At 36.9% G+C, this 16,990-nt stretch overlaps 1 protein-coding gene across 1 annotated transcript in view; it reads right to left on the reverse strand.

Annotated features, from left to right (window-relative positions):
* Positions 1–16,990, reverse strand: part of Bzw2 (basic leucine zipper and W2 domains 2) — a 52,951-nt gene that overhangs the window by 5,351 nt on the left and 30,610 nt on the right. Inside the window, exons 4-10 of the mRNA XM_013024052.1 lie at positions 16,383–16,486; positions 13,922–13,987; positions 11,753–11,888; positions 7,389–7,498; positions 5,442–5,612; positions 2,990–3,136; positions 1,318–1,456 (exon numbers count right to left, since the gene is read on the reverse strand). Of these exons, the coding sequence (XP_012879506.1) occupies positions 1,318–1,456; positions 2,990–3,136; positions 5,442–5,612; positions 7,389–7,498; positions 11,753–11,888; positions 13,922–13,987; positions 16,383–16,486 (873 nt within the window). The remainder of the gene's footprint in view (positions 1–1,317; positions 1,457–2,989; positions 3,137–5,441; positions 5,613–7,388; positions 7,499–11,752; positions 11,889–13,921; positions 13,988–16,382; positions 16,487–16,990) is intronic.

The following is a 16,990-nucleotide window of genomic DNA, read 5'->3' on the forward strand; positions in this document are numbered from 1 at the left end:
ATAATAGTTTTAGCAGCTCAGGGATATGTTTATAAGTTGCCAGTTTAAAAAGTTTCTTGATTTCTTTTTAAAAAGTAAGCAGGAGAAAATCGATGTTGGCACCTTTCCAGGTTCCTGCTCAAACTTGTCACAGCCCTCATCAACTTTAGGTCCTGGGACTCACCCTCTCATATATATCTATGTATCTTATTATATATCTCATAATGTATTTTTTATATATGTGATAGATATACCTCAGACTCACCCTCTCTTATGAGGGTGGCCTCTAACATGCTGGGATTATAGGTGTGTGTTATCACACTTAGCTAAGTCCTAGTTTTGAGATCCTGTCACCTCATGATCATATCCAAAATTCCTAATGGTGACCAACTTTGAATGATATGTAAGTTATCACATTCTATAATTAGCTGACATACTTCAGCAGTCTGCAAAGTAAAATTTCAACAAAACACTGTGAGCAAGGTACATACATTTAATTAGAAAATGGCTAATAATGTGAAATTTGAATATTCCAACTTCTTTATCACTGTCAGATGATTCTAATAATATGCTAAAGGGAAAATTAACTGGAATTACTTTATAACCTAATTATTCTGATATTATGCTACATACGTTTGTAATAACTTCTAATTAGCATTATAATGTTCAAAATCTCTCTCTTTAGAGCTCCTTCCTCCCCTTACAAACATACATAAATCTGGACCATAATTTTTTTTTTTATGCTGTAGGTACAGAGATTGAGATCAGCTAAAACCTTTAGCATTCATTTTTAGTGCCAGTTGTCATAGCAACCTAAGCCTTATAAAATACAATGAGAAGACAGTAAATGTGAAAGCCTAAAATAGCCATTGACTTGGAAAATAAAATGCTGGGCCAAATAATTAAAATGCCAAGTGAAAAAGGCTAATTATTTCAGTAATTTTCAATGTCAGATCTATGGTACCTCAACAGGTTTCAACATAGCATATATAGCATTTGATGATCCTTGTTTTGAGAGCTAATTGTTCCAGGGCTAAGGGAGACTCAATTATCTTATATAATTACATTCTTTCACCATCCGTGAAGAAAAAATATCCAGTTTACCCCCAGTCTTCTGGCAGCTTTCCCCAGTGAAGTACCTGGGAGTTTTGCTAGGCTGGATCCCCAGGCAAAGTACAAGGCTGCATGTTTTTTTTTTTTAACCTCACTACAACTTTTATGGATGATGATCTCTGTGGCCCTCTCACCCCCTGGCACAGAAACTTCTAATCTCCTGCTATACCCTTGAGGGGCTTCAACACTGAGGCAAAGGTTGGAACCACACAGATGGATAGCTACCTTTATAAAAGAGAACCACGATCTTCTGAAAGGCTTTCATGAAGTGGATGTTGTCATAACAGTATTCTTGAACCTTCTGGAGGAGGATCAGCTCTGACTGGCCTTGGGAGCTGAACACAGCCAGCAAGGGAGCGTATTGCTAGACCAGAAACAGAATAAACGCAATAACTTGTCTGTGATGTAAGGAGTCAACACTGGTGGAATATTAATGACCTGCAGATCTGCTTAGAAAACATTTGTTCATATTTAGGACTATTATCTTCCTATTATCATAGCATGTCTAACCAAAATGAATTACTTTTATCACAGTGTTTTAGATTTCCCTCATTGTTTCCATGAAAATGAGCCTAAATATGAGACTGTTCCTGTATTAAAATTTCTGTGTCTGCTATTTGTAATTAATATGGTAAAAATGACATTTATAGTACTCGTTACCGCAAAGTATGGCTCTCCCTAGACAGGAGGAGTGAAGTCTCTTTCCCCAGATACCCTAGCCTCTTTACAGGTCATCTGGGCAGCTTTGTTCCTATTGTTTCTTTTATCACAAATGTCCTTGGATTTTTACCACTGATGTACAGCTATTGTTTTCTCTAATCTCTCTTTAATCCAGCCCTTACCTCTTCCAAGGAGCCATCCCTAATCAATGTAACCTGCAAAGTTTGCTCATACCTCATTTCTCATGAACAGAGAGTCATTTTTCTTTTTGGTGGCTGTACTGGAGCTAGAACTCACAGCCTGGACTCTTAGCATTTTTGCTCAAGGCTGGTTCCCTATCACTTCAGCTACAGCTCTGCTTTTGGCTTTTGGTGGTTAATTGGAGATAATAGTCTCATAGGCTTTTCAGTGCATGTTGGCTTTAAACCATGGATCTCAGCTTCTTGAGCAGCTAAGATTACAAGTGTAAGGAAGCCACAGGCACCTGGCAGAGACTCATTTTCTACAAATTATATTCTACCTAGTTTATATTCTGACCTTGACTTCCCAACTCAAGTGTCAGGATCTTAACTCTACACTTCAATATAGTTTTGTAAGGGAGGAAACAATAAAAGCATTTAGTAAACTGTCATACAGGATAGAATGAACGCCAATAATTATATCATATTTAATATATGGTATGGTACTGTCCATGATGATTCTGTGTTTTTTTTGGATAAGCTTTTTTTTTTTTTTTTTTGTAAATGGTGGTCTTGGGGCTTGAATTCAGGTCCTAAGTACTGTTCCTGAGCTTTTTTGCTCAAGGTTAGTAATCTACCACTTAAACCACAGCTCCACTACTGGCTTGTTATTAATTGGAGATAAAAGAATCATGGATTTTCCTGCCTGGGCTGCCTTCAACCCATGATCTTCAGATCTCAATCACAACTAGAAACCATTTGACATACTCCAGAGGTTCAGGTGGCCTACCACTGAGCCAGCTTCTTTTTTTTTTTTTTTTTTTTGTTTTTGGGTCCGGTCGTGGGGCCTGAACTCTGGGCCTGGGCGCTGTCCCTCAGCTCTTCAGCTCAAGGCTAGCACTCTACCACTTGAGCCACAGCACCACTTCCGGCTTTTTTTTCTTTTTGCTTATGTGGTGCTGGGAATCGAACCCAGGGCCTCAGGCATGCAAGGCAAGTGCTCTACCACTGAGCCACCTTCCCAGCCCCTGAGCCAGCTTCTTAAGAAGACCTTTTACCTTCAGATGCTTAAGGGCTTGCTCTGCAACAAGTTCTTCCTTCTTGTTCCATTCGACAGCATTCATGATACAAGTCCACAGGAGGCCAATCACTGCTGTTTCGGGGAGGTCATTCCTTTTCATTTCTTCTTTGACATAAAGCACCACCTACATTTCAGAGGAAGGGAGGGGTCTGAATGTAACAGGCAGCTGGGGTGTTCCCCCTCTCACTGCTTGGTCAATAAAAGGTTTGGGGGTAGATAAGAAAGTCTGTCCAGTCCCCCCATTTCTGGCACAGATTGCCAATTACTCAAGAAAAGACTATGTTCTCAGTGTAGATTTGTTTTTAGTCCAGAAACTAATAGGCTTAGCTTTAGCCAGAAGCTGCAGGATAGCTGGAATGAAGGAGGATCTCTGTCCTAGGTTGTGTTTTTGCATGGAGGAATCCATTGTAGAACGTGGATACTTGAGCCAATTTGACTTCTTGAAATTTGAAAAAAGGCATCAGAGCTGTGACTTTTTTTTTACCCCCACATCTCAACTTTTTTATTTTATATGGTCATGGGGCTTTAACTCTGGGCCTGGGCACTGTCATTCAGCTCTTCAGCTCAAGGCTAGCACTCTACCACTTGGGCCACAGCACCACTGCAGAATTTTTCTGTTTATGTGGTGCTGCTGAGGAATTGAACCCAGGACCTCATGCATGGCAAACACTCTACCACTGAGCCACCTTCCCAGCCCCTCCATGTCTCAACTTTAAACCTTTTATTGGATAATGACTTGAGTCTATAATATCTGTTCTCTATAATTTTCCCTTTAATTATTACTTTGGCTCACCTCAAGGTTCTTTGCAGTGAAAAGTAAATTTGTAAGGTAAACTATACACTGCAAGGCAACTTTTCAAAATTCTTATCTATCAATTCAGCTAAACTCAGAAGATTATTTTCCTCTTTCCAAATATGGATGAACATGTAAATTTATCCTCCATTCTCATGATCTAAGACACAGGTCTGCCTATCGATGCATTTTGTATCAAATTTATTTGGAATGCTTTTCCCTTTCGAAATAAAATCACAAAGGTTAAAGCCATGTATTTCAAGAAAACTTTTAGGGGGCTGGGAAAGTGGCTCAGTGGTTGAGAGCTTGCCTTGCATGCATGAGGCCCTGGGTTCGATTCCTCAGCACCACATAAGCAAAAAAGAAAAAAGTCGGAAGTGGTGCTGTGGCTCAAGTGGTACAGTGCTAGCCTTGAGCTGAAGAACTGAGGGACAGCGCCCAGCCCCAGAGTTTAGGCCCACGACCGGACCCCCCCCCAAAAGAAAACTTTTAGTATAGTGGTACAATTCTTTCTGTCCTTTTCTATGCTTTTTTGATATTGTTTCTATTACTTCTGGACAGCAGAAACAGCAGTAGTGGGCTGAGCTACCCTTGAGATGAAAATCGGCTAGGCTGGTTGTGTGAGGGCTGCCACAAAGGATGACAGCCTTGCATCTGAAATGCTACAGTGGTGTTTGTTACAGCTTTTTCTTTCCCATGGGAAATCGGATACATACAAGCTCTGGCTCAAAGAAATGTCGCTGAATATACGGTTGACTTTAACATCATGAGATTTGAGAGTATGTGCTGTTCCAACACCTCCATCTTGTGGAGAGTTATCAACTATGAAAAGAGCTTTGAAAGGCTTTAAGCACAGTGGCGAAAAGTGAGGGGAAGGGGAAGGATTCTTCAGTTTTAATTTTCAGCTTATCACATAGAAGGTTATTTTGAAGTGTATAAAGAGTTTTCTCTAGACATGTAAAAATATACAAAATTACAGTCATAGGAACTGTTGATGTCTAGATTATGCCTGTGCATGGTCATAAATGTAAAATAAAATAAATGTAGCTTTTACATTATACACAGCTATTATTGTGAATGGTATCAAACAAGCTGCTGGTCCAAATGGTCTTTTCTTTTGGCATGAATTTAATCTTTTCTTCTTCAAACATAAAGCCAATGGGATAAGATTTGGCTCAGGGATAGAGTTCTTGTCTAGTATGTGTTAAGCCTTCAGTTTAATCCCCAGCATCACAAAGAACAAAAACAAAAATCTACATATTCATACCAAGTGACTGATTCTAACATTAATTCCAAACACTAATAAAATATTTAAAGGTTTGTAGTAGCAAAGGACAGTTTTTATATGAAAAAGATTACTAAGGTAAAGAGAGCTTATGGCATATGATCTATGTAATTCTTACTCATTTGGGTGTGAATATATATAACACAACCATGTACATGTGTATGTGTATATATGTACATGCATATGTGTATACATAAATGTATATATATATGTATATGTACATAGATATGTCTGTGATACTGAGACTAGAACCCTGGTCCTCACACACGTGGGTCAAGCCCTCTACCATTAAGTGACAACATAGCCCTTCTTTGATATGTGTTGCAGGGGTGACTGCTTGTGGTCTCCCACCTCCTTTATTGGGCATTCCTGAGACAGTCTCTCCTGGAGTTCCTTCTGCAGTTCCTTCCTGGTGCCCAGGGACTGCTGAACTCGTAGAAAATCTGACAGTTCCTTCAGCCCTGCATCAGTGAAGTACTTAGCAAAATGATCCACACTCTGTCTGTTCACTGGAAAGAGTTCCTGAGAGAAAAATGAGAGAAGACTCTTATTCAAATTTCAACAGGCATAAAGGATAAAGCTTTCATATTTAACATATTACTTAAGATATCCCTTATCTGGAAGAGAATAACAAGGTCTAGTTTTCCACAGAATATATCTCTAGTGTATCTAGAGAGCTATATACCTTTTATAATAAAGCAATTTCAGAATGAGAATGGTCAGCAATTTAAATCAAGTAGCTTTACTTTATTCATATTGATTGACCAGTTCCTCTTTCTTTTACTTTATACATGATTACATGTATAAATACAGAAGTTAATTTGCTAAAATAAATATAAATAATAACTGATTATCATTTGAAATACTTCACTCTGGAAAGAAAAATATTGAAATCACTGATGATTTATACTGTTTCCTTTTGTTAATAGACCAAAGTCAATTTTAGTGATGTTGAAAAGGACAGAAGATAATACAGAATAACGATATGACCATTTTCTTCTCTATCTATATTCTGATTCTGAACAAATGTTGCTATTATTCTGAAATATGAACAGAGGAGCAATGAAGAAATCCGTCACTATCTATTACTGATGGCTGCTCTCAAATTTGACAAGACCTAACAAACTAAACTCAACATAAGAAATTCTTAAGTTGATTATATAATTTTGATGGAACTTTTTTTTACCATTCTTAAGAAAAGAGCAAAACACCAGAGCTGCTTTTGTATTTTTATTTCATTTCATTTTACCCTACACGTTTGGCAGAATCTCAGTAACACTTAGTCATGATCTAATCCTGTGTGAGTTCAACACCCAACTAAGAAATTAAGGCAATTTTCAAAGCTTTTACATTTTTTTTCAAGCTGCTGTCAAGTCTAAAGAATAGACCTAAACCTAAACCAACTAGATTTGCATATATAGTGCTAAAGGCAGTATGACTCCAATATAAATTTCAGTGAAAAGATGTATATATAATGCGTTTGCTACCATGTATAGGAGTATAGCCAGCAGTTTCTCTGCTAATACCTACTTCAATATTCCCCATCTTCTAACCATCTTCCTTCCTTGAGTCATACGTTTCAAACTGTCAGATCAGAGTTTGTGGGAAAAACCTACCAAACCTGCATTTGTGTTAAAACAAACACTTTATATCAGACTGATATTTTGTCACTATTATTTCTCTTAAGATCTTCCGAATTTACAGAAGGGAAGTTATTCAATTTTATAGATTTCCTTCCATGAATCGACATTGTACTAGTTCTTTCTCCATAACAATTGTGTAAAGAAATTTTTCTAGATGATAGAATTAAGTCTCAAGATGGTGGGGGAAAATGGGGGAGAATGACAGTCAAGCTATACTGATTGTACTCATAACCTGAGTTCAGAAAATGAAACCCTTTTGTATAACTACTTAATAATAAGAAGAAAAAGATGTAGTCTTTTATGACAAGTTGAAATAGATTCTATCCTTGTTCCCAATCACTTACCTTCTCTCTGTCAACATAATACTACAACAAGCCCCAAAAATCTAAAATCTGGCAAAACATTAATATTATGTTAAGAAGCTTCAAAATCCACTTTTAACTATGATTACCTATGACTGGTTTAAGTATTTCAGGCCATTTACCTCCTAAAAATTACAATGGGAGTTAGCTTCTACTAAGCACATAGAAAAGAAAGGAACACAATTTCAGTTCTGTAGAAGCGCTGACATCTCAGGTATGAGTGTACTCTGAAGGCTCTGTCAAAGTCACAACGGAACCGTCACACGTAAAACCGATGCTAAGAAAACACTTACGAGCAGCCTCTTGTCTAAGTTGGCCTTTCTCAAGGAAGAGGTAACAGAGTTGGCATCTTTTTCTGCCATCCAGGCTTTGAACAGCTTGACAGCAAAGGAGGCTGCAATGCCTGTGGGACAACAAAACAACAACAAAAAAAACCCAGAATTTCATTCCTTATAGAAGCAAAACCACTTGTGATGATTTTCAAGGCAACATTTCTTACCAGGTTCCCTGAACTAGGTAAATAACTACAAGACCTGGCTTGGTATAAAGGAAAAATGGTCAACCTATTGGCATGGCTCTTCTTGTTTCATTACTACAAAGAGTACATGTATCAAGAAGGGGAAAGAAAAAAGTTGTAATATTTCATGAAATTGGACTTCTGATTCCAACTTGCTTTAATTGCTTACATATTTACTTTTCCTTTGATCAAATACATATTTATGGCCCTTATTTTTGCCTGCATTTCATCAGTTTATATTTGCAACACTCATCTTCTCTTTTGGCTTTCTGAGCAGCATAATGTTGTTGGTAGGACAAGTACCTTACATAAGTTGATAGAAAATGTAGCCAGGAAGACAGTGGTAGATGCATTTTCTCAGAAAAATTGGTATAAAGTAAAAGCGCCAGCTGTGTTCAACATGAGAAATATTGGAAAAAACGGTAGTCACAATGATTCAGAAACCAAAATTGCATCTGATGATTCTAAGTTTGTGAATTTGAGGTGAACCTTGCTGATCTGCAGAATAATGAAGTTGAACTTAGAAAATTCAAGGTAATTACTGGGAATTTTCAGGGCAAACACTAACTGCCTTGCTGATTTCCATGGCATGGATCTTACCTATGACAAAATGTGTTCCATGTAAAAAATAGCAGACCGTGATTGCAGCTCATGTTCATGTTAAGACTGTGGATGTTTCATCTGTTCTGTTGGTTTTACTAAAATGTAAAAATGAGATGCAGAAGACCTCTGGCACTCAGCATCAACATTTCTGTTGAGATGATGGAAATCATGCCCAAGAAATACAGATAATTCAAAGAAGCGGTCAAAAAACTGATTCCACACATTTTTGAGAAAGGCATGAGACAAACTTGCCCGTGCAGTTAGCCTCCTTATGATGGTCTCACTACAAAAGTAAATGCTGAAAAGCCAAAATTTGAATTGGAAAATTTATGAATTCACAGTGAAGATTACAGCTCCAGAAAAGCTACTGGTGCTGAGAAAAGGTCTAAGGTCTAGCAATCTGCTAAAAACTCAGACTTTGTGTAGTGACAAACATAATGTCCTATTTGTGAAAACAAAAAAAGTGATCTTGCAATTCAAGCATAGTCCATGAGACACAACATGGCAACTAATTTGTTGAAAATGATGCCAGCAAAGATAAACAGAAATGCATAATAAGCATAGCTATAAACAAATGTGCACCATTTATTTCACATTTCTCCAAAAAAGAGCATTTAAAAACATTTGATACCTGACTTAAGTGACTGTAACCCCTCTGTACATCATCTTTATAATAACAAAAAGATTAAAAGATTATTGAGTTAAGCTTACAAAGATACCAAGGGTGGTTTTAAAATTCTGGACTTAGGTAGCTGTGTTAATTAGGAAGCCACTCAATCATATAACCACAATTATATTGTGATTATTTAAAAAAAAAGCAATCATTAGATAGTTCTGTGAACAATCAAAAATTTGTAAATTTGTGATACATTTGCTTAAGAATTATGGTGTAGTTGGAATTATTTATCTTGGTTTTTGTGAACTGAAGTTTTCTATTTTCCTTACTGCCTAAGAGAATCCTTGGTGAGTTAACCTCGGATTGGTCTATGTCATGGAATCACCGCCTTATGTTTGATTAACTTAGTGATCTCCAGATTTGGAACAGTCAACCAGTTGATGAAGATATAAAATCATCTTAAGAGCAGTGTTTTTGTATTCAAACAGGAAGGATACATGTACCATAATTATACCAGCATCCTTGGGATGAAGTTCATGCCACAGATGATACTGCAGTAAAGCACTTGAATTCTAAATAATACTACTAATCACCATGAAGTCCTCTATTTTTATATTTATTTTTACAGGAGAAACATATATCCTTACATATCAATTTGACACATAGTTTCCAGTTACTGGCAAGCAAAATCATTCAACTGATCTGTAATTTACAAAGCCAGCAAATTTGCCGATTTTTCTTCATTTCAATAAACAGAGGAAGTAGGTAAAAATTCTGGCTATAATAAAACATGCACTATAAGCTGAAAATAATTTTATGTTAACAATTTATTAACCAACTTTTTTTTTTGGTTACTGTTGAGATAAAACCCAGAATCCTCAGATATACTAGGTAGGTACTCTACCACTATACTATATGCTAGCCAACAACATGGATTTTTAGCATCATCATTACTTCAGAAAATCAATATGAAATGTAATATAAATTTACATAATTCAATCAAATCAACAGTAGGCTGTCATCAGTCTATTAAGAAAAAAATGAAGGTATACTTGAAACTAGTAGTTAGAATACAGATTATATAAGCCAATTAAGTTACATGGGAAGTGGCTCCTGTTATCAAGTTTGGAAAGTTTGTTTGTTGTCAATATTCTATTTAGTAGGACGACCCTCTTGGACATTTTCTGGATGGGTGGGTGAATACAGTTTTAATGCCTTGGTCCTTTCCTAATCAGTAAGTAAGAATTTCACCCTCTAGTTTTTATAAAGATGGCAGAGTATCATAGGCACTATGTCACTTCCATGCAAAAGCATTTCTCCTTTCCCTGTTTTACTATAAAAAAATTTTGATCACATAGGAAAGTTGAGCAATTGAAATCCTCATAAAACTACTATGTGGTTTCTCCAGCTGTTAATATTTGCTATATCGATTTTATCACACAGTTACCTATTTATCCATCCCCAAATCTAGTTTGGAGATATGTTTCAAATGAAGGTAGAAGTATTACTTGTGTTTTTAATAAAATGAGAAAGGTGATTTTTTTAAATGATTGCTTGGATGATATAATGATCATTAATGTTCAAAGATTAAATTCTACCTTGTTTTTCTATGTGCAAAATGGCTAAAAAAATATAAGTAGGATGCATAAGTCACCATAAATTCTTTTCAGAATAACACTTTCAAATATCCCAATCTTAACGACATTCTCACATGAACAGAATCTGGATTGTCATAAATCTAAGCTATTTTAAGCCGAACACTATAAACAATGTCTGAATAATACCATCTGACTCTTGATTTACTTTCCCCCCCTTAGCTATAAGAAACTATACTTTCTTTCATCATGGGCACGAATGAGGCTAGGACTTTATGTATGTGTAGGAGGAAAACTTTTTAAGTTCTCAGAAGAAACAGATGTTCTCACAAAAGATCTTTTATTTTTGAGGAAAATAAAACTGTTTTGTGTTATATTCTAATTTGAATATCATTATCCTCCTAAAAGAAAACAGCCTACTGTTGTTTTATTCCATAACTAAGTCATTATATGCATGGCTGTCAAATTTATAATGCCTTAAAATTAAGACAAGCCTCTTTCTGATGTAGTAGTTCCTTTCTAAAGATAACAGTCTTAAAGACCGAATATCTTTTGTGTGTTTTTTTTTTTTTTTTGGTAGTGAGTAGAGCTTGAACTCAGGGCCTGGTTGCTGTCCCTGAGCTTTTGGGCTTAAAGCTAGTGCTCTACCACTCTGAGCCACAGCTCCACTTGTGGTGTTTGTTGGTTAATATGGAGTTAAGAGTCTCATGAACGATCCTGCCCAGACTGGCTTCCAACAGCAACCCTTAGCTCTCAGCTTCCTGAGTAGCTAGGAATACAGGCCTGAGCCACCAGCACTGAGCCAAGACCGAACAGCAGGGAGTGGTGCCCAGATCGCGAGAGCAGACAATTTAGAAGTGTGGTTCTGTCTGAGGGACATTTTAAAGGATTTTTTTTAAAAAGGTATTTTTGCTTGTTATGTTATATGGAAATAGGTACCACAGGCTGACCATTTTGTGTCTAAGAACTACTAGGTTAAATATCCCACAAAGCACAAAACATTCCTGCACAATCGAACATTGTCCAAAGAGTCTAGCAACACCTTCACTGAGAGCAATGTTTTGGATCTGTTTAATTTCAGGGTATCCAACACAGGGATTGAGTCATCTGCTTAAGATCATAGTTTATGAATAGACTCTACATGACTCCATATTCATGCATATTTTTTCGTTTAACTTCCTACAATGCATATGTACACTTTTAAAAAAATGTTTTAAACCTTCCTTTTTGCCTGTCTGTTACCGAGAATAAGCAATAGAGGATGCTGAAAAAGAGGTATGGATACATTTCTATGTTTCCTTTTCTGTTTCCATCGAAAACAATTACCTTCTTTGACTAGGCTGTCAGTGAAAAGGCTGGTGAGGATGGTGGCAGGAAGGGTGCCGTTGCCCAGCAGGATCCCAGACAGCATTGCCAACTTTGTCTGCTCTGCTTCAGAAAAGGCTTTAAGGAAGAGGAGAAGCTGTGGGTCAAACAAAAGAAACCATGTCTATAAAGCAAAGGACCAAGTTGGAAGTTACCAAGAAGAATGTCTATCCATGCTGACATGTGCAAAAGCAAGAGGTCTTATGCAGAGCTTAGCTCTTCGACACTAGAAACACGCATATCCAAGTATAAACAGACGCTATGGAAAATCATATTATCAGGTGCAATGCCTTTCCTCTAAGTTCATTCACACAAACCTGGAAGTATAAGAATTTGTGGCACACACACACACACAAACACACACAAAAGAGACATGTAGAGGTAGAGAAGAACAGTGTATATAGATAATTCATATTTGGCTATGCACATGGAAAAAAAACCTGTAAGCACACACACATGAACATAAATGTTTTTTGAAATAAACTTTCAAATTGTTTTACTTGGGGTGAGCAATTTGTCTACCCTCTGCATATCCCACCCATTTTTTGGGGGGAAGAATGTAACTTTTTATGGCGAACAAACAAACAAAAAACAAACAACATGGACAGGAGTCCATGATAAGCTTCTGATAGTTAAAAGATTCTTTCTTGAGCTCACAGCATAAAACAGTGTTCAAAGCAAGAGTACTGAAGGAGAAGAGAATCTTCTAAGTTCTTTTTTCATTCATTTTCTTTGTTGCTGGGACTTGAACTCAGGGCCTGGGCACTGTCCCTTAGCTTTTTTGCTCATGGCTGGTGCTGTACCATTTGACCCACACATCCATTTCTGTCTTTTTTGTCGATAGAATCTTGGAGAGTCTTAGTGTGCTTTCCTACTGAGCTGGCTTCTAATTGTGATCATCAGATCCCAGCTTCTAGAGTAGTTAGGATTATAGGCATGAATCAATGGTACCTGTAGAATCTCCTATGTTCTTAATGATTTAAAAACATTGCGATTCAAACATGCTATTTCTTGGATCATATAGCATTATATATCATGTCTGAAAAATTCTTTTAAGTGGAGCAGTGAAATGATATAATTTTTAAAAAGTAATTTTATTGCCAATGCACTTTTTTTCTTTTGCCAATGCACTCTTCAATATTAAACACAAAGTCACTTTGAACAGGGGTTAATAAGTAACAAAGAAGTCTGTGTTAAGGCAGTTTTCTTCCTGTGGTTACTTTTATTACTTAGGCAGGTGTATGAAAAACAATGGCAAAGCAACATACAAAGCTGGAACAAATTAATACATGGAGTCCCACAGAAGAATATGAGTAAAATATTAGAAAACAAGTTGTACTTTACTGTAAAGCTGAACTTGGTTACTGTTGATTTGGGGACTTACTAGGGACCAATGCCTGTCAATCACCTTATTGATTCCCACAAGCTAGGTAAGGTATACACAGCTACTTTACTGATGAGAATAGGCACTGAATTCTTACTGCTTTGCGGCAATGCAGCCACCAAAAGTTAAAGGATTTCACTGCTTGTTAGTTGCTGTGCATGCTCTCACACAGACTTTAACTTATTAAAATAACCTGTTTGATTTTTATCTTATCACATACACACTGATGTGTGTTAAGATGACATTGGGCCAATCATGGATCACATACACAATAATGTTCTAATATGATTATATAGCTTAAGTGCAGCCATGCCATCTAAGTTTGTGTAAATATATTCTATGATGCTTATACAATGATCAAATCACCTCATGATTCATTTCTCAGAATAGATACCTCTCACTGAGCAACATGCTTTTATTTTTTTCTTCTGTATCTGGAATCTCTAGTTTTCATGCTAATCTTTGTGACATCAGAGATCAGGATCTGTCAAATTACTCTTACTGAACAAAGAACATTGTCTTGAAATGAAAATTAATGAAAAAAAAGTACAAAATATTCAAACGTCTCTTCCTTTATTAACCCGGTCAGAGTGAATTCCTGACTCAACAAACATTTCTTAAAAACACAGTGTGTCTCAGCACTTCTGGACATCATTGTGTGTACAAATTTTTTGTACCCTTCTATACAAACTTTAACTTCTTCTGTTGTCACTCTAAACAGGAAAACATTATGTTTGAATGTTTACCTTTTTCATTTCATCTTCAAATGCCTTTTCCAAATACTTATATCTCCTGATGAGTTTATTGAAGACCTAAACATAGAATTGAATCGTTAAATATGGTATGTAAACAATTTCAAAAGCTATCGAAGGAATTACAGAAATTCACTGTAAGAATCCCATTGGTCAAAACTGCTACTATTACTATTATTCCTCTTCCTCTTCCTACTCCTACTTCCACTACCATGACCTACAGTTATATGATACAAGAACTATAAATATTTCAAGAGTAACTACATCCTAGGAAAAGGATAAACACATTAGAATAAATCAAATTCATTCAAGGACAGAATGGGGAGAAAAAGCTAAATGAATATGAAAATAAAATGAATGGAGAGAGAGAAGGGGCTAGGAAGGTGGCTCTCAGTGGTAGAGCACTTGCCTTGCATGCCTGAGGCCCTGGGTTCGATTCCTCAGCACCACATAAGCAAAAAGAAAAGAGCCGAAAGTGGCGCTGTGGCTCAAGTGGTAGAGCGTTAGCCTTGAGCTGAAGAGCTGAGGGACAGTGCCCAGGCCCAGAGTTCAGGCCCCATGACCAGACCCCCCTCCCAAAAAAAAAATGAATGGAGAGGATTTTTTTGAAACTACAAAATGAAGAGACTGAAAATAGACAATGGTATGACTTGCTGGGGAAGAGAACAAAGTTTAGGGCAGATTATTCCTTAGGGGACAGCAAATGCTGTTTTTTTTTTTGTCAGAGGAGCAAAAAACCCATTAGCATTTGCTGGTAATGAAGGATTATTGGCCTCCACAATACTCTGAAGCAGGGTTGCTGATACCCATCAGATCCTAGACTGTTGTGGCGTGAAATCATGTTTTTATTTAAAGAGATCTTGTAAATATTGATTATTCTTAATAACTGAGTAAACATTGTTAGATTATAGTTCCTTTCTTATGCTCACATGATACACTCATTCAATTTTTTTATCATATTTCTTAATGAATTATAATGAATCCTAAGAGTCAAAATTATAGGTCAGTAGACCAGAGAACTGACAGCTGTAAGTAAAAGAAACAAAATGTCTCTAAGTCCTACAAATTTGAAAAAGAAACAAACTGTCCTCAATCCTACAAATCTGAGTTCAGTTTAACACTAGTAACTCACAAATTTCTTAACATTATCATTAGAAGGAAATATAGCTCTATTTATTCAGAAATAGAGCTTCAAAGGTAAATGTCTAACTAGAAAGCAAATGAACTAGCCTAGTTTATAAAACTCATCTCTAATGCCAATATTCTCCTCCACATAATTTCTCTCTAATCAGACATCCTATTGGCTAGATTTTAAATCTGTAAATACTCAGTAATTTTTAAACTAAAAAATATTAAAATCTTTTAAAAGATGAGCTAGAGGCATAGATCAACTGTAGAGTACTTTCGGAACAAATTAAAGGTCCCAGAGTCTTAATACCACTAACATCAAATAAGCAAACAAACAACAAACAAAAAACATCCTTTAGATACAATTAAGAGGCATACTCCATTATCATTTACATTTATGTGAATAGTTGAATTGAATTTCTTATATTCTTATATAGCTTATATTCTTATCTTTTTTTGGGTCCGGTTGTGGGGCTTGAACTCTGGGCCTGGGCACTGTCCCTCAGCTCTTCAGCTCAAGGCTAGTACTCTACCACTCAAGCCACAGCACCACTTTCGGCTTTTTTTTCTTTTTGCTTATGTGGTGCTGGGGAATCGAACCCAGGGCCTCATGCATGCAAGGCAAGCGCTCTACCACTGAGCCACCATCCCAGCCCTATTCTTATCTTTTTTATTCCCCCATTGGCATTCCCTTGTATTAGAATTAATTTGATCTTGAAAATGTTCCATGGGAAATGGAAGAGGCATTATCATTATATGCCAGGTGAAGAAACTGCTAGCAGGCATCAGAGTACAAGTTTGGACTTAGAAATTACTATTTCTGTGAACTGTCCTTATACAGTTGAGTGGAACTTTTTGTTTTTGTCAGTCATGGGGCTTCAACTCTGGGGCCTAGAAGGTGCATTCTACCACTTGAGCCACAGCACCACTTCTGGTTTTCTGGTGGTTAATTGGATATAAGAGTCGCACGGACTTTCCTGCCTGGGCTGGCTTTGAACCCTGATCTCAGTCTCCTCAGTAGCTAGGATTATAGGCAAAAGCCACTGGTGCCCTGCTTAAGTCCCACACATTGAGTGAATTAAACAACAGAAATTTATCATATCCCCATTATAGAGGCTGCAGGTCTAAAACCAATCAGCCCAATAAGGTTGGATGCTGTTGAAACTTGTAGAGTAGAATCATGTCACTCCTGGCTCATGCTGGCTGAGTGACAAAGCTTGATGTTCCTGGCTTGAATGGGACATTTTAAGCATTTGATTACAATATACTTCATATGCTTAACATCCCTACTTAAGAATAAGTTCTCTTCCCTTTAATCAGTAACTACCTGAGCATAGTTTCGGATGGTTTCATGATCTTCATTTGCTGAAAACACACAGTGGTTGGTCATCTTGGTCTTGTCGCCATCATCTATGCGTGTTCCTCCTGGGGCTGTAATGATATTATGGTTAGGACAATACCGAAATACCAAAGGCATTTACAGAACATACCATTTTCTTCATGTCAAGAAAAAGAATACAAGTAGTATTCTAAATACGAACAGTCATGTTGCTATACAGTTGTCTCTCACAGAAATACCAATAGGTTACACCATTTCAAATACAAACCACAGAGTATAATATTCTTGCTCCACATCCTCACCTTCATTGGGCCGTATTACTAGAAACCTGCTTCTTTCCAAAGAATACTTTTAATCATGGAATCTAAAGAACAACCATCATTCAGGGAGCTTACTTGCATTGTTCTCAGTACAGCTTCTGATGTTTCTCCTAGTACATAATTCTCCTGTCAGTCTTCATCTCCCAACTATGGGACTGAGTCATTCCTACTCTTTTCTACCTTTCTGAATTCTGTTGGGTAGGTATTACACCTGTTCCCTCTGTCATACCAATCACAACTGAACAGGGAATAGTGTGTACTCTTACTTCTTAACAT

This window comes from Dipodomys ordii, unplaced genomic scaffold (genome assembly GCF_000151885.1).
Source record: "Dipodomys ordii isolate 6190 unplaced genomic scaffold, Dord_2.0 Scaffold72, whole genome shotgun sequence".
Classification (NCBI taxonomy): Eukaryota; Metazoa; Chordata; class Mammalia; order Rodentia; family Heteromyidae; genus Dipodomys; species Dipodomys ordii.